Here is an 18,297-nt window from a genome sequence, read left to right on the forward strand (position 1 = left end):
TACATACAGGGCCGACGTGCCCATCAGCAGATACCACCCCGTGTCTCCATACATACAGGACGCATGTGTCCATAAGCAGATACCACCCCGTGTCTCCATACATACAGGGCAGACGTGCCCATCAGCAGATACCACCCCGTGTCTCCATACATACAGGGCCGACGTGCCCATCAGCAGATACCACCCCGTGTCTCCATACATACAGGACGCATGTGTCCATAAGCAGATACCACCCTGTGTCTCCATACATACAGGGCAGACGTGCCCATCAGCAGATACCACCCCGTGTCTCCATACATACAGGGCCGACGTGCCCATCAGCAGATACCACCCCGTGTCTCCATACATACAGGACGCATGTGTCCATAAGCAGATACCACCCCGTGTCTCCATACATACAGGGCAGACGTGCCCATCAGCAGATACCACCCCGTGTCTCCATACATACAGGACGCATGTGCCCATCAGCAGATACCACCCCGTGTCTCCATACATACAGGACGCATGTGTCCATAAGCAGATACCACCCCGTGTCTCCATACATACAGGGCAGACGTGCCCATCAGCAGATACCACCCCGTGTCTTCATACATACAGGACGCATGTGTCCATAAGCAGATACCACCCCGTGTCTCCATACATACAGGACGCATGTGTCCATAAGCAGATACCACCCCGTGTCTCCATACATACAGGGCAGACGTGCCCATCAGCAGATACCACCCCGTGTCTCCATACATACAGGGCCGACGTGCCCATCAGCAGATACCACCCCGTGTCTCCATACATACAGGACGCATGTGCCCATCAGCAGATACCACCCCGTGTCTCCATACATACAGGACGCATGTGTCCATAAGCAGATACCACCTCGTGTCTCCATACATACAGGGCAGACGTGCCCATCAGCAGATACCACCCCGTGTCTCCATACATACAGGGCCGACGTGCCCATCAGCAGATACCACCCCGTGTCTCCATACATACAGGACGCATGTGTCCATAAGCAGATACCACCCCGTGTCTCCATACATACAGGGCAGACGTGCCCATCAGCAGATACCACCCCGTGTCTCCATACATACAGGGCCGACGTGCCCATCAGCAGATACCACCCCGTGTCTCCATACATACAGGACGCATGTGTCCATAAGCAGATACCACCCCGTGTCTCCATACATACAGGACGCATGTGTCCATAAGCAGATACCACCCCGTGTCTCCATACATACAGGGCCGACGTGCCCATCAGCAGATACCACCCCGTGTCTCCATACATACAGGACGCATGTGTCCATAAGCAGATACCACCCCGTGTCTCCATACATACAGGACGCATGTGTCCATAAGCAGATACCACCCCGTGTCTCCATACATACAGGGCAGACGTGCCCATCAGCAGATACCACCCCGTGTCTCCATACATACAGGACGCATGTGTCCATAAGCAGATACCACCCCGTGTCTCCATACATACAGGGCAGACGTGCCCATCAGCAGATACCACCCCGTGTCTCCATACATACAGGACGCATGTGTCCATAAGCAGATACCACCCCGTGTCTCCATACATACAGGACGCATGTGTCCATAAGCAGATACCACCCCGTGTCTCCATACATACAGGGCAGACGTGCCCATCAGCAGATACCACCCCGTGTCTCCATACATACAGGACGCATGTGTCCATAAGCAGATACCACCCCGTGTCTCCATACATACAGGACGCATGTGTCCATAAGCAGATACCACCCCGTGTCTCCATACATACAGGGCAGACGTGCCCATCAGCAGATACCACCCCGTGTCTCCATACATACAGGACGCATGTGTCCATAAGCAGATACCACCCCGTGTCTCCATACATACAGGACGCATGTGTCCATAAGCAGATACCACCCCGTGTCTCCATACATACAGGGCAGACGTGCCCATCAGCAGATACCACCCCGTGTCTCCATACATACAGGACGCATGTGTCCATAAGCAGATACCACCCCGTGTCTCCATACATACAGGGCAGACGTGCCCATCAGCAGATACCACCCCGTGTCTCCATACATACAGGACGCATGTGTCCATAAGCAGATACCACCCCGTGTCTCCATACATACAGGACGCATGTGTCCATAAGCAGATACCACCCCGTGTCTCCATACATACAGGGCAGACGTGCCCATCAGCAGATACCACCCCGTGTCTCCATACATACAGGACGCATGTGTCCATAAGCAGATACCACCCCGTGTCTCCATACATACAGGACGCATGTGTCCATAAGCAGATACCACCCCGTGTCTCCATACATACAGGGCAGACGTGCCCATCAGCAGATACCACCCCGTGTCTCCATACATACAGGACGCATGTGTCCATAAGCAGATACCACCCCGTGTCTCCATACATACAGGACGCATGTGTCCATAAGCAGATACCACCCCGTGTCTCCATACATACAGGGCAGACGTGCCCATCAGCAGATACCACCCCGTGTCTCCATACATACAGGACGCATGTGTCCATAAGCAGATACCACCCCGTGTCTCCATACATACAGGACGCATGTGTCCATAAGCAGATACCACCCCGTGTCTCCATACATACAGGGCAGACGTGCCCATCAGCAGATACCACCCCGTGTCTCCATACATACAGGACGCATGTGTCCATAAGCAGATACCACCCCGTGTCTCCATACATACAGGACGCATGTGTCCATCAGCAGATACCACCCCGTGTCTCCATACATACAGGACGCATGTGTCCATAAGCAGATACCACCCCGTGTCTCCATACATACAGGACGCATGTGTCCATAAGCAGATACCACCCCGTGTCTCCATACATACAGGGCAGACGTGCCCATCAGCAGATACCACCCCGTGTCTCCATACATACAGGACGCATGTGTCCATAAGCAGATACCACCCCGTGTCTCCATACATACAGGACGCATGTGCCCATCAGCAGATACCACCCCGTGTCTCCATACATACAGGACGCATGTGTCCATAAGCAGATACCACCCCGTGTCTCCATACATACAGGGCAGACGTGCCCATCAGCAGATACCACCCCGTGTCTCCATACATACAGGGCAGACGTGCCCATCAGCAGATACCACCCCGTGTCTCCATACATACAGGGCCGACGTGCCCATCAGCAGATACCACCCCATGTCTCCATACATACAGGGCCGACGTGCCCATCAGCAGATACTACTCCATGTCTCCATACATACAGGACGCATGTGTCCATAAGCAGATACCACCCCGTGTCTCCATACATACAGGGCCGACGTGCCCATCAGCAGATACCACCCCATGTCTCCATACATACAGGGCAGACGTGCCCATCAGCAGATACCACCCCGTGTCTCCATACATACAGGACGCATGTGTCCATAAGCAGATACCACCCCGTGTCTCCATACATACAGGACGCATGTGTCCATAAGCAGATACCACCACATCATCTTACACACACAACGAAAGTGTCCATCAACAGATATCACCATGTCTTCATACATACAAGGGAATATTTCCTGAGGTAATGATGTCAGTCACATATATACTTCATATCGTACATAACACAAAATAAAAAAAAGACCTGCCCAAGCCTGAACCCTCACAGTACGTTACTACTACATAATAGCCCATGGATATGGCGTACCCTGCTCTTTTGAGCTTATGACACCATACAGCGGTTTTCTCCTGTGTTCCTATCAGACGCCATGTAAGACATTCTCCTTGTAATATAACTCCATAATGCAGAGCCGTAGAGGCACAGGCGCCAACATACAGGCTGCACCTTGAACGGGGGACATGCCACCATTCTTAGTATGTAACTGATGAATAGACAAACAATACATAAGATGTGTATAGCATCCATGGATGGATCTGGGTCAGCAACGAGCAGATGTGCGGACACTATACTGGTAGTGACTGGTCCATGGTGCTAGATCTTCATCAAGTAGCATGGACTGTGGGACTCATCCTCCTCTTCTTAATGTTCCTTCCACCTTCAAAATAAGAATAAGCCATGAACAGGACAAGAGAGTGAAATGATCGATGAAGACTAAAGCTTATGCGATGCCCCGACATGAAGAGGAAGAGATGACGGCGTGAAGTGTCTAGGAATGGCAACATAAGGGGGGACATATGGTGGTGGAGGTCCTAGGCTTGCAGTAATACAGGAATCACTCACTCTGTCTGTTTCTCTATTGGCTGCCGGGAACATTTCAGTTCTTTCTTGATAAGACGCAATAAAAACTGAAAAAAAAGAAAAAAAAAGACTGCGTGAGACAACCATCAGAGACTATCGGGCCACCCTCATTCCGCCGGTGATGCCTAAGGAGACACCATTCTCACACTGGCGATTCATCCGGCTGGCCGATTGGTCACGGCTTATCCTCGTTAATACAGACAGAGGAACAACATGAAGTCTCCATGGAGCTAATGCCAGCACTACTCACCAATAATGCAAAAGCATCACTCATCATGAGCATGAAAAACACGTTGTGCCAGCCATACGGAGAAAGGAGACCAGCCAGCAGAGGACCAAGGGCAGCACCTATGGGCAGATGGAAGGAGGCAGGGGAAATACCAGTCAGGAAATTATGTAAATCAAAGAAAGGTCAACTAAATGAACACAAGAAGATCGGCTACGTCTGAGCAAATTACACAATGAGAAATCCCCCGGCCCAGATGGCATTCATCCATGGATACTAAGGGAGTTGAGCTCTGTAATTGTCAGACCGCTGGATCTCATATTCGTAGACTTTTGTAACAGGTTCGTTGCCACAAGATTGGAAGATGGCAGACGTGATACCGATACATAAGACAGGTAAGATGGTGGATCCAGGCAACGACCGTCCGGTAAGTGTGACATCAGTGGTGTGATATATGAGGGCGTTATAAGAGATGACCGCAGAGAATAATATAACTGACAACCCGCACCGACAAGGACAAGTCATGTCTGACAACATATTGGGTTTCTATGAGGTGGTCAGGGCAGATCTGGATGTTGGTCGTGTGGCTGATGGGATTTATCTGGACTTTGATCCTGTTCCACATAACAGCCTTATACTGAAGCTCCAGAAACAGTGACTAGGGAACCCTATAAACACATGGGCAAAAGAACTGGTCAAGCGATTGGAAAAAAAAGTAGTTGAAAGGGTACACTCTCTAAATGGGATAAAGTCAGCAGCGGGAGACCACTAGGATCCGTCCCAGGAGCAGCGGGTGGGGGGAGGGACCACTAGGATCCATCCCGGGAGCAGCAGCAGCGGGGAAGGGAGGGACCACTAGGATCCGTCCCATGTGCAGCAGCAGGGGTATCACTAAGATCTGTCCCCGGAACAGCAGGGGGGAAAGGGACCACTAGGATCAGTCACCGGGAGCAGCGGGGAAGGGAGGGACCACTAGGATCCGTCCCGTGTGCAGCAGAAGGGGTATCACTAGGATCCGTCGCCGGGAGCAGCGGGGAAAAGGGACTACTAGAATCCTTCCCGGGAGCAGCAGCAGGGGGACCACTTGGATACGTCCTGAGAACAGCGGGGGCGGGGGGAGAGATACCACTGCCCCCAGGAGCAGCAGGACCACTTGGACCCGTCCCGGGAACAGCGGGGGCAGGGGAGAGATACCACTGCCCCGGGAGCAGCAGCTGGGGAACCACTAGTATCCATCCTGAGAGAGGGGGGACAGCTAGGATCCGTCCCAGGAACAGCAGGGGGGATACCACTAGTATCCATCCTGGGAGTATAGTATAATGATAAATAAGCTGAGCAGTAGCACTCAATGTCAGGCAGCAGCTGCAAAAGCCAACAAGATTATAGGGTGTATACAAACAGATAAAATCCCGCGATCCCACTGTATTGTTACCCCTTTATAAATCACTGGTGAGGCCACATCTAGAATATGGGATCCAGTTTTGAGCTCCACATTTTAAAAAGGACATTCAGTAGTAAGAGTTAATTCAAAGACAGCAACTAGATTATTACTTGGGATGGAGAAGCTGGACTTGTTCTGGTTTAGAAAAAAAAAAAAAAAACGCATTTATACATATAAATATATCTGTGGCTAGTACAAAGGACGTCACACGACTTATTGCCTCCAAAGACCATACTGAGGACCAGGGGGCACTCACTACAGGTGAAGAAAGGCGATTCCGGCAGCTAAATAGGAAAGGGTTCTTTCCAGTTAGAGCAGTCAGACTGTGGAATGCCGACCACAAGAGGTAGTCATGACCGACACTAGAACAGCTTTAAAAAGGGCTGGAGGATTTTCTCACAACTAATGGCATTGTGGGTAATGAAGAACTGGTGGAGAAAGAATTAACCTGATGGAGCGGAGTCTTTTTCAACCTACACAACTATGTCCGGACACAATATGGAACATAAGTTAAAGACTGAAGATGGTGAAATGTTTGGATGATGAGAATGAAAATAAGCAGAGGTGGGAGAGCAGACAAGAAAGAGAGGGACGGGTCAAGCAGATGAGGGAGGCGCCGGGGTGTGTCATCAATGGCTGCCTCAGGGTCATGTAGGCGAGGGGCAGATCGTACATTATGCATGTGTAAGAGCATTATTACTTAATAGAGCCTTACCCACTGAGCCCGTGCCGTCTATAATGGCGGTCACCGTGGACAGGGCATGAGCATTTCCCTTTAGAGACTTGTGAGTTCCCTGTGAAATTAGAAATACAGTATAAGGAATCTGCGCATAGATATACACCATCATGTTGGGGTCTCCGGCTGCTGCTGCACACCCACCAGGTCAGCAGACACGGCTGTTGTGATGAGGGAATAAGGTCCATTGACCAGCGCTCCACAGACAAGCAGCATCACTGAGGGAGAGGAGGACACAGTTAGTGCTGGACATGGAATGGAGAAGATTTTCAAGACTAACCTCTGGAGAGGTGAACATGGAGTGCCTCCCTACTCACACACTGTCGAAGCTGGCCCTGTTTTACTGACAGCCGAGAAGAAGTATAGCTGTAACACAATAGGTCTACATGTGAGAACCATACAGTATTTCATATTGGAGGTAGGGCCACCATAGAAAGCGGGCAACTACAACATGTTCCTGACCATTCATGGACTCACCGTGGGGGCAGCACAGAGCAGCATCAGACCACAGGTTGTCGCCCGCTTGTGGGATTTATCAGACACCACTCCCGCCAGAATACCACCTGACAGAGAAACAGGTTTAGCTTCATCTGTTTGGGTGTTCGTTAAATCTCTACTGACCAGGACGGGTATTAGAGGGACCAAACAAAACTGGAGGCCAAGACGTCATGTTGTAAAGGGAGGTGCCTAGAATATTGCAGCAGAAGAGCCATACATAGACGGGTCATCAGAGAGGGTCTCCTCAGAGAGGGTCTTCTCATGGGTGTCAGCACATTGGGAATATGAATTGCAGACAAGAGACCACAGTGCCACCCACCATTACCCTCAAGCAGCACACAATCTACATATCAATACACCACAATGGGATAATAGCATTAGAAAAGCCATAGATTTCTTGATACCCACATGCAATGCCCCCCTTCTTTTCACTACCAGATCTTGCCTTCATGGTAAGGACCCAGAATGATTGTTGCTTTTCTTGCTAAGCCCCCATTATTCTGTGTAAGACTCACCAATAATCCCACCAACATCAAACAACGTTGATAAGTCTCCAGCGTGACGAGCATCCATGTGACCTGCAAGGCGAGTGAATAGTAACCGGGAGTTACCAAAACGGCAGTTATAGAGAATAACTGAGGCATGAGGACAACACAGAGGTGGACGCGTGGATGGAGGATGTGTAGGGATTAAGGCAGTGAAGGAATGGAGAAGACAGAGGACAAATAGATGTGTGCGGATGGAGGTGTGGGGATAGAGAACATGAAGGAATGGAGAACGGAGGACAAGTAGATGTGTGCAGATAGAGGAGGAGAAGTGGGGATAGAGGACACCAAGGTATGAAGAACTAGAGGACAAGTAGATGGGAGGAGATGTGGGGAAAGAGGACACGAAGGAATGGAGAACATGATTTTTTTATGGATGGCATACATGGATGAGAAGTAGGGATAATACAGTTATAGAATGTTTCATTGAGATGGTGCAACCATACCACACAAGGTTTCTTCCATAAAACTAACATTTGAAGGCATTGGTGGCTGGTTCCTCACCAGGATAATACACAGTATGTGAAATGAGTATTGAAGGCAGTCTGGTCAGGGCAGAGGTTCAGCATTGGAAACCCTAATAGTATTTAGATTATACTGATAGTGGAGGGAGATGGAGATATATGGACTGTTCAAAGGTGGATTTCTGGTAGACACAGGTTAAGGAGTTAGAAAAGTTCCTGTACGAGATAGTCAGAATAGGTATACTGTAAGGACACACATAACATGGAGATGACACTCACCGACACTGGTCATGTAAAGTGGCAACCAGAAGAGGAAGGTGTAACTGACCAGCTTGGCAAATAGCAAACACATAGAAAACTCTACTACCCCCTGTAGGAGAGAATCAGAGACTGCACATTACACAGCATCAGGTTTAGCTCTGTCCTTATCGGTTTCTCATCCTTCACTCGATCCTTATGCCTGCCTCCTTCTTATAAACTTGGCTGAACGTATGATCATGGTGGACATGTGATGTCTCCTCCACACTTACAGGTATTTGTAGGGCCCCAAAGAAGCTGATGGCAGAAGTCCCGCTCTTCCCAGCACTGGGATCCTTCTGCAGAATGACCACATGATGGGTGGGGTACACAGGTGTCGGTCCCAGCATATTCTGCGTCTCCCAGCTCTAAAATACAAATATCTCGAAAGTTCCAAACTCAGTTATCAGCCTGAATAATGTGGATATGCTGAAGCAGAAGAGCTCCATCAAACCATTCCCCAACATTCACAATAGTGGTCACCTCCCAGAGATTAACAACCACAAACAACGTATCCTCTAATCCTCACCCCAATATTCACAATGGAGTCCACACCCCAGACATTATCAGCTTCAGACACTTACCTTTTCTGGATAGGACTCTTCAGCTTTTAGGATCTGATTCTGGATCTTGAGTCCATTACAAGACACGTTTAGAGGAGACTATGGAGGAGAAAGCAGTTATTACATCCAAGATGAGGAGTGAAAGGTAAATAAAAAGGCCAAGCAAGCAGAATGTAAACAAGAAGGCGGCGCAGGCAGCAGATAAGAAATAAAGTGGAGCAAACAGCAGGCCATGTAGGTGGATAGAATGACCATGAGGAGAAAGAACACACAAGGCGAGAGAGCGCCGTGTATGGAGTCCTGACACATAGCTGAGGACATAATTACCAGTGGAGCAATGTCCGACTTAACATCCCGGGGATCTGAACACAACAAACATAACAGGAAAAATCAGCAAGAAGAAGAGACAACATTATAACTCATCATAACTTGATTATTGTAAGAATCACATGACTTACGTTCTATGAGGAACAGGAAGCAGATGAGGCCCATGACTGCAATTATCAATCCGGGGACCACAAAGGACATCCCCCAACAGGAGGACACCCAGAAGCCAGCAATGAGAGACCCAAAGATGTTCCCCACCGATGTGTGCGAGTTCCAAACACCCATGATGAGACCTCTCCTAATATAGAGAGAGGACACAGATGAAAAGACTGGTCATGTCACTATACCTCACCTAATACAGAGAGGAGTGACAGGTCCTCACAGCTAATTTTGTTTCTTACCTTCCTTTTCCAAACCAGTTCCCGATGCAGGTGACGACACTAGGCCACCCTGTGGTCTGAACCAAACCGTTCAACACCTGAGAGTAAAGGAAGTGTGAGGTCAACAAAGAGACAAGTAGGAAACAGAAAACATGCGATCCACATCTAAACAGGAGGAGGATGCAAAGAGCGACCTACGATATTCCCACGATAAGAGGGGCACGACCGCAACTGAGAGGTGAACTTCACACAACTGTACACGTGATGGACAGGGAACTGAAGACTGTGTCATTATGGACAAGATTCTCCACACCATGAACAGAGGACATCCTTCAGGACTAAACCTGCATAACACACTCACCTGGATGACGATATAGTATGTCAGGTTGTGGATGTTGTAGAAATATCCCAATCCAAAGAAGACAGTGAAGAAGCCACTAGCCACCATGCCAGAAGACAGGAAATAGCGGAGGGGTAAACGTTCTCCAATCATCCCACTATATGGAGAGACAACAATACAGTATCACAGTCTCCAACATCATGTCCGCTCTCTGAAACACAATCTTTCCACAAATGAACTTTTGCTCCCACCGTCCACTGATCGCCCTCTCGTGGGACGCGCTGTCTGGTGTTATGTCTGACACCAATCTCTTCTTCACCTCCCATATACAATCTCTTGCCAGCTATTGTCGCTTACACCTAAAGAACATCTCTAGAATCCGCCCCTTTCTCACCATAGAAAACAACAAAAACCCTCACTGTCGCCCTGATCCACTCCCGCCTGGATTACTGCAGCGCTCTATTAATTGGCCTCCCCGTTACTCGACTATCCCCTCTCCATCCACACTTTGTGCAGCAGCCAGGATTGTCCATCTGGCTAATCGGTACTCGGATACCATTTCTGTTAATCAGCCTACCCGCTCATTACACTCCAGAAGTGGCTTTCGACTAACATCCAGACGAATCTGCACCTCTCACTCCCAGCCTTCTCCCAAGCTGCACCAATCCTCTGGAATACTCTACCCCAAGAAATTAGGACTAACCACAACTTATACAGTTTTAGGTGCTCCCTAAAAACACATCTGTTTAGGGCAGCCTACCACGTTCCCTAATCGAAGTCCTTCTATATATATATATATATATATATATATATATATATATATATATATATATATATATATATATATATATATATATATATATATATATATATAGTTCATTCACTAGCTGTCAGCAAGCAGCGTGATAGAGCAGCCACTTAGGAGACAAGAGCAGGATACCAGGGTGGAGGAAGTCTACTCACTGTGGTGCAGGCCAGTAGCGCAGTGCTGGCAATGAGAGACCAGCTCCAGGACCTGTGAGGGGGGCGGAGCGGTGGTGAGACAGCTGAGATTCACAGGGCCTGCGGTCACGTGACCGGGCGTCAGAGAAGGTGGGCGGGGCCACAGACGAGCCTTAGAAACGCTAGCAGCTACACTGGAAATGATGTGGCTCAGAGAAATGCAATAGTCAGACAAGCAACCAGGTCATACACGGGGCGGGCGGCGAGGTACAGGAGGGATGTACAGAGGAAGGTCAATAACGTAGACAAGGGTCATACACAGGGCAGACAGCGAGGTACAAGAGGGGTATTCCAAGAGGGGTCAGTAACGTAGCCAAGGGTCATACACAGGACGGGCAGCGAGGTACAAGAAGGGTATTCCAAGAGGGGTCAGTAACGTAGACAAGGGTCATACACAGGATGGGCAGCGAGGTACAAGAGGGATATTCCAAGAGGGGTCAGTAACGTAGACAAGGGTCATACACAGGATGGGCAGCGAGGTACAAGAGGGATATTCCAAGAGGGGTCAGTAACGTAGACAAGGGTCATACACAGGATGGGCAGCGAGGTACAAGAGGGATATTCCAAGAGGGGTCAGTAACGTAGATAAGGGTCATACACAGGATGGGCAGCGAGGTACAAGAGGGATATTCCAAGAGGGGTCAGTAACGTAGACAAGGGTCATACACAGGATGGGCAGCGAGGTACAAGAGGGATATTCCAAGAGGGGTCAGTAACGTAGACAAGGGTCATACACAGGATGGGCAGCGAGGTACAAGAGGGATATTCCAAGAGGGGTCAGTAACGTAGACAAGGGTCATACACAGGATGGGCAGCGAGGTACAAGAGGGATATTCCAAGAGGGGTCAGTAACGTAGACAAGGGTCATACACGGGGCGGGCAGCGAGGTACAAGAGGGATATTCCAAGAGGGGTCAGTAACGTAGCCAAGGGTCATACACAGGATGGGCAGCGAGGTACAAGATCAGCAGACAAGAGACGTTAACCGTGACAGGACCGAATCAAACACCAGACAGACAAACAATGATTGGCATGAAGCACAGACAGAACAGGGTCAGGCACACTCAGCTAGGAGTATAAACGACAGGGGACGGCTCCACCATGAGGCTATAAAAACCCTCCCTGGGTCCACAGAGAGGCTCTCCAAGTTAACCCTTACACACCCTACCCTGAACTCTCAATAAACCATGACACTAGCTCTCTGAACGTAACTCTCCATCACTCCCAGAAGCAGCACAAATACTGGCTGGTCCCTACCTCAGCCAACCTTTATCTACCCACCATTTCCTCAAGATGGCTGGACCATCATTGTACATGAGCCCCTGTACTTTGTCTCCCCCACCTCATTGTAGACTGTAAGCTCTTACGGGCAGGGTCGTCATTATCGTCGCTTTCATTATTGTATTATCTTTATCTATGTGACTTATGACTGATGTGTATGAAGTGCAGAATTGTAAATCGCTGCGGAATATGTTGGCGCTATATAAAGATTATTATTACAGTAACTTTGTTCTATATACTACACCATCTTCATAGACTACCCACATCCCATACACCACATATACAACACACATTCCACACGCCATATACTACAAACACAATATACATTGGAGGGAAACAAGTATTTGATACGCTGCTGATTTTACATTTTTTCCACTTGCTTAACTGTTCACAATAACAGTAATTTTGGCCAGGGGTGCACAAACTTTTACATGCCACTCTATATATAGGATATCAATAAAATGTAAAATTATTTTTATATTTCATCCAATAAGGATATTTTGTATTAAGTTGAATAATCCAAAAGCCTCCCGCAAATCAATGTGTTTCTGCCAATTACCACCTCGTACTGGGCGTGTAAAAGGTGACAGGTCTCCTTCATGGATTGGGGTAAAAGGTTTCACATTTTTTATATGATCTCATTAGAATGATTAATTCCACTTGCTTTTCATTGGACGAAGGCAGCTCTTGCTTCTTTACTGCAATTAGTATTTCCTTAGTAGCGATTGGGTCCCTGTACATTTAAATTAGATTCGACACCCTGTGACGGAGGCGCCTGTGTGCACCAGAAACCGGTCAGCTTTCGTTTTTATTATCTGGGTGGATGTTCTGGACCAAATCCTCCCTCTCTATGCTGGCTGCACTTATCAGCGGGATCTGCACCCACCATTGAATCTCCAACCTCAACACATCTAGTGCACAGCGTGGTGGGCTCCAATATTGGTCCTATGGATGATGCCATCCAGGTCATGTCAAATCTCTATAGAAAGGTAAAATCGCAATAGGAAACATGACGGCTAGATCTACTGCCTGGAACCTCCAGGTACAAAGATATTCTGTAAGGTGGGGGATCTCATAAAATTCAAAAAGATCTAACGCATCCCATGAACAGCCCCCACATGAGCTCATCAAGGGATAGGGTAGCGTAACTTTGATCTAATAAAAAGCAGAGTTTGGGTTTGTGTATTTTAATAGTCCTGGAAGGTGCAGCTTGCAGTGGTTGTGTCCATTTTCCTAAGGAGTTCTTCCCTCCACTCAGCTCTGAGCTGTTTTCGTTACACAGGTTTAGTAATTTTCTTTGGTTATCCTTTTCATTCTTTGCAATTGTATATAATGTATCGTTTTGTTGCCATTTTGTAACATCTTTGTATATATATTTTTTATAAACACTGGCTCTCTTTCTTGATTAAATCTATAACATGTAATAGCTCCGTTCCTCTTGCTCTGTAACCGCACTCCTGATGCCATATGCTACCCGTAATTGGTGTCCAATAAGCCTTTAGAAATGATTGGTGGTGGCAGAAAGTTCCTTTTTGTCATTGAAGAGTTGGCAGTGACAGTACCGGATTATAAATATATGTACAGGAGCTTCTCACAAATTTAGAATATCATCAAAAACAGGATTTTTTGGGTTGCTTACCGTAAAATCTGTTTCTCGGAGCCTTCATTGGGGGACACAGAGACCATGGGTGTATGCTGCTGCCACTAGGAGGCTGACACTATGCACAAAAAAAGGTTAGCTCCTCCTCCGCAGTGTACACCCCACCGACCGGCAGGAAGTTCCTCAGTTAGTGAGAAAGCAGTAGGAGAAGTAACAGAATAGATTGAAAACAGAACAAACAACTCAACTGTAACAAACCGACAAACATAAGAACAGGAGTTGTAGAACATGGGAGGGTGCTGTGTCCCCCAATGAAGGCTCCGAGAAACAGATTTTACGGTAAGCAACCCAAAAAATCCTGTTTCCTCGTTCGCCTTATTGGGGGACACAGAGACCATGGGACGTCCCAAAGCAGTCCCTGGGGTGGGAAACAAACTTCCATCAGGCCAGTGGACTCGCCACCGCAGCCTACAGAATCCTTCTACCTAGGCTGGCGTCCGCCGAAGCGTAGGTGTGGACCCTGTAGAATTTCACAAAGGTGTGAACCGATGACCACGTTGCAGCCTTGCAAAGCTGCAGCGCGGAAGCTCTGTGGCGCACCGCCCAGGACTCACCCACCGCCCGGGTAGAGTGCGCTCTGATCCCTGGAGGGCCCACTCGATGCTTGACCCGGTATGCCTCCAAAATTGCCGATCTGATCCAGCGCGCAATAGTGGCCTTTGAGGCTGGGTGATGAACAGAGAGTCTGACTTCCGCAAGGAAGTCGTCCGGGCTAGATAGACTCTCAATGCCCTGACTAGGTCCAGCTTGTTCAAAGACCGCTCCCGAGGGTGAGCTGGGCTCGGGCAGAAGGATGGCAGAACAATGTCCTCATTGAGGTGAAACGAAGATACCACCTTCGGAAGAAAAGAGGGCGGAGGCCGCAGAACTACCTTGTCCTGATGAAGGACCAAAAAAGGAGAGCGGCAAGAAAGTACCGCTAATTCCGACAAGCGCCGGATGGAGGTAATGGCCACCAGAAAGGCCACTTTCCAAGAAAGGAGGGAAAGGGAAACGTCCCTGTGAGGTTCAAAAGGAGGACCCTGCAGAACCTGAAGAACCAAATTAAGATCCCAAGGATCCACGGGAGCTCGGTACGGAGGAACCGTGTGAGCCACACCCTGGAGGAAGGTTTTGACCTGGGGCCGGGAGGCCAGCGTTTTCTGAAATAAAATGGACAGTGCCGAAACTTGACCCTTCAAGGAACTGAGAGCAAGCCCCGCATCCAGCCCTGCCTGAAGAAACGCTAGAATAGAAGGGAGCGAAAAAACCAAGGGCGCGATGTCATTGGCCTCACACCAGGAGAAATAGGCTTTTCCAAGTACGGTAATAGATCTTCGAAGAAGAAGGCTTTCTGGCGCGGATCATGGTATGAATTACCCGATCAGAGAATCCTGCCCGTCTCAAAACCTCGGTCTCAACAGCCATGCCGTTAAATTGAGCGACCGAGAATTGGGGTGGCAAATCGGGCCTTGAGATAGCAGATCTGCCCGTCGGGAAGCATCCAGGGGGCGTCCGCGAGAAGGTTAACAATGTCTGCGAATCAAGACCTTCTGGGCCAATTCGGGGCGATGAGGATGACTGGAATCCCCTCTGCTTTGATTTTCTTCAACAACTTGGGAAGAAGAGGCAGAGGAGGGAACAGGTAGGGGAGCACGAACTGTGACCAAGGGACGGCCAGAGCGTCGGCGCCCACTGCCAGAGGGTCCCGAGACCTGGACACGAATTGTGGGACTTTCCTGTTGAGGCGAGATGACATGAGGTCTACATCCGGGGTTCCCCACCGACGGCGGAGCAGATGAAACACCTCCGGATGTAGGGACCATTCCCCTGCTGCGAGACCCTCGCGGCTGAGGAAATCGGCGGCCCAGTTGTCCACGCCGGGAATGTGAACCGCGGAAATCTTTGGAACAAAGGTCTCTGCCCATTGAAGAATTCTGGACACTTCCGCCAGGGCTGAGACACTCCGTGTCCCCCCTTGGCGGTTGATATACGCCACCGCTGTGGCATTGTCTGTCTGAATCCTGACAGGCAGGCCCTTGAGGCGCCTTTCCCAGTGGACGAGAGCTAGATGGATCGCCCGTATCTCTAGGACATTGATCTGCAGAGCTGATTCCTGAGTCGACTATCGACCCTGAACAGTGTGACTGCGGAACACTGCACCCCAGCCGATGAGGCTGGCGTCCGTAGTGACAATCTGCCAGTGAACGGGAAGAAAAGACCGCCCCAAGAGAATGAGGGGAGACGTCAACCACCAGTTGAGAGACCGCCTGATCCGGCAGGAAAGGCGAACCGGACGATCCAGAGACAGAGCCGACCTGTTCCACCTGGACAAAATGGCATGCTGGAGTGGCCTGGCGTGAAATTGGGCAAAGGGAACTGCCTCTATTGCCGCCACCATCTTCCCCAGGACCCTCATGGCTGTCCTGAGGGATGGAAATCGTGTGATCTGTAATGATCGCATGCCCTGCTGTAGGGAAAGAATCTTGTCTTGTGGGAGAAATACCCTTGACCGACGAGTGTCGAACAGAAGGCCCAGAAACACAAGGCGTTGAGTAGGGACCAGACAGGACTTTTCCCGGTTGACGATCCACCCAAAACTGGACAGGGTGTCTAGAACGATCGCCACACTTAGGCGGGCCTGTTGAAAGGAGGGGGCCTTGATCAGGATATCGTCGAGGAGAACGAGACCTCTGATCCTCAACAAGGCCATCAACGCCGCCATAATCTTCGTGAAGACTCTGGGAGCGGTGGCGAGCCCGAAAGGAAGCGCAACGAACTGGTAATGTTCGTGAAGAATCGCAAACCGCAGGAACTTCTGATGTCCGGGAAATATGGGCACATGTAGATAGGCATCTTGGATGTCTATGGAACCCATGAATTCCTGCTCCTCCATGGACGCAATTACCGAGCGAACTGACTCCATCCGGAAGTGGCGAAGGCGAACTCTCTTGTTGAGTAACTTGAGATCCAAGATGGGTCGAACTGTCCCGTCCTTTTTCGGCACCACAAACAGGTCTGAATAAAACCCTGTGAAGCGTTCCGATTCGGGAACGGGCACAATCACCCCGGAACTGAGAAGAGAGGCGATGGCCGAACCGAATCCCGGGACCAAGGCCGGATCCCTCGGCGGACGGGATTGTAAGAAACGATCCCGTGGAAGAGAAATGAACTCTATTTTGTATCCTGTTGATACAACCTCTCTGACCCAAGCGTCCTCTACTGAGGCGAGCCAGACGTCGCTGAAGAAGAGAAGTCAACCTCCCAATTGGAAGGGACCCACGGGAGACCGATGGTAGTCATGCGGACGTAGACCGTCCAGATCTAGATCTGGACGGTCTTCCCTGGGAAGAGTGGGACCGCCAGGACGGAGTGGGCCTGAAGGAAACCTTTCTTTCCTGACGTGCCTGTGGCCTTTGCTGGTTGGAAGGGTTTTCCGCCGTATTGAAACGGCGTAAAGTCTGAAAGGGACGAAACTGACACCTTGGAGGAGGTCTGCGAGGCTTGGAGGGGAGAAGAGAACTCGTACCTCCGGTAGCGTCCTTAATAATCTGATCCAATTGTGATCCGAAGAGACGCACTCCCTGAAAAGGCAGATTGGTCAGAGACTTTTTAGAGGACAAGTCCGCCTGCCAAGCTTTGAGCCAAATTGTACGTCGGATTGCCACGATGTTACTTGACGCCTGAACTGCGCAAGATGCGGCATCCAAGGAGGCAGAAAGCAGATAATCCCCCGCATGGGAAATCTGATTGGCGAGATCGGCCAAATGCTCTGGTCGTGCCTTATCCAGAATGCCCTGCCGAAGGTCATCTGCCCAAGTGGATATGGCCTTTGCTGCCCAAGAAGAAACAAAGACTGGACATACTGCTGCTGATGCCGCTTCGAAGGCAGATTTTGCTAGAGATTCTATGATCCTATCATTAGAATCTTTTAGCGACGCCACACCTGACAGCGGAAGGACCGTATTATTAGAAAGTCTGGACACGGGAGGGTCCACCGAGGGAGAAGCGGCCCAGTTGTCCGTGAGCTCTTTAGCAAACGGGTACAGCACGCCGAGACGCTTTCCTCTTTGAAAGCGTCTGGTCGGATCTTCTCTCTCCTTTGTAAAAATCTTTCCAAACTCAGAATGGAAGGGAAACACCCTGGATGGTGTTTCCGCCCGTCTGGACGAAAACTCCTGATCTGAGGATTTCGCAGGGGCGTCAGCGATGTCAAAGGTATGGTGAATCGCGGCAATGAGGTTTTGCACCGTAACCTTCATGTTCGCATCCTGGTCCGAATCCAGCTCTAAGACCCCTTCCGATTCCGAAAGCGCTTCGCCTGACTCGGGGGAG

At 49.6% G+C, this 18,297-nt stretch overlaps 1 protein-coding gene across 1 annotated transcript in view; it reads right to left on the reverse strand.

The window, feature by feature from the left end:
* Positions 1–3,411: 3,411 nt before the first annotated feature.
* Positions 3,412–18,297, reverse strand: part of LOC141075900 (glucose-6-phosphate exchanger SLC37A1-like) — a 56,927-nt gene continuing 42,041 nt past the window's right edge. Inside the window, exons 6-20 of the mRNA XM_073563109.1 lie at positions 10,063–10,198; positions 9,723–9,799; positions 9,453–9,619; positions 9,322–9,356; positions 9,016–9,093; positions 8,665–8,799; positions 8,414–8,504; positions 7,641–7,703; positions 7,105–7,190; positions 6,945–6,993; positions 6,772–6,845; positions 6,607–6,685; positions 4,475–4,572; positions 4,207–4,271; positions 3,412–4,021 (exon numbers count right to left, since the gene is read on the reverse strand). Of these exons, the coding sequence (XP_073419210.1) occupies positions 4,006–4,021; positions 4,207–4,271; positions 4,475–4,572; positions 6,607–6,685; positions 6,772–6,845; positions 6,945–6,993; positions 7,105–7,190; positions 7,641–7,703; positions 8,414–8,504; positions 8,665–8,799; positions 9,016–9,093; positions 9,322–9,356; positions 9,453–9,619; positions 9,723–9,799; positions 10,063–10,198 (1,249 nt within the window). The 3' untranslated portion in view covers positions 3,412–4,005. The remainder of the gene's footprint in view (positions 4,022–4,206; positions 4,272–4,474; positions 4,573–6,606; positions 6,686–6,771; positions 6,846–6,944; positions 6,994–7,104; positions 7,191–7,640; positions 7,704–8,413; positions 8,505–8,664; positions 8,800–9,015; positions 9,094–9,321; positions 9,357–9,452; positions 9,620–9,722; positions 9,800–10,062; positions 10,199–18,297) is intronic.

This window comes from Dendrobates tinctorius, unplaced genomic scaffold (assembly GCF_039654945.1).
Source record: "Dendrobates tinctorius isolate UK_male_01 unplaced genomic scaffold, ASM3965494v1 ptg000378l, whole genome shotgun sequence".
In the NCBI taxonomy this organism is placed as follows: domain Eukaryota; kingdom Metazoa; phylum Chordata; class Amphibia; order Anura; family Dendrobatidae; genus Dendrobates; species Dendrobates tinctorius.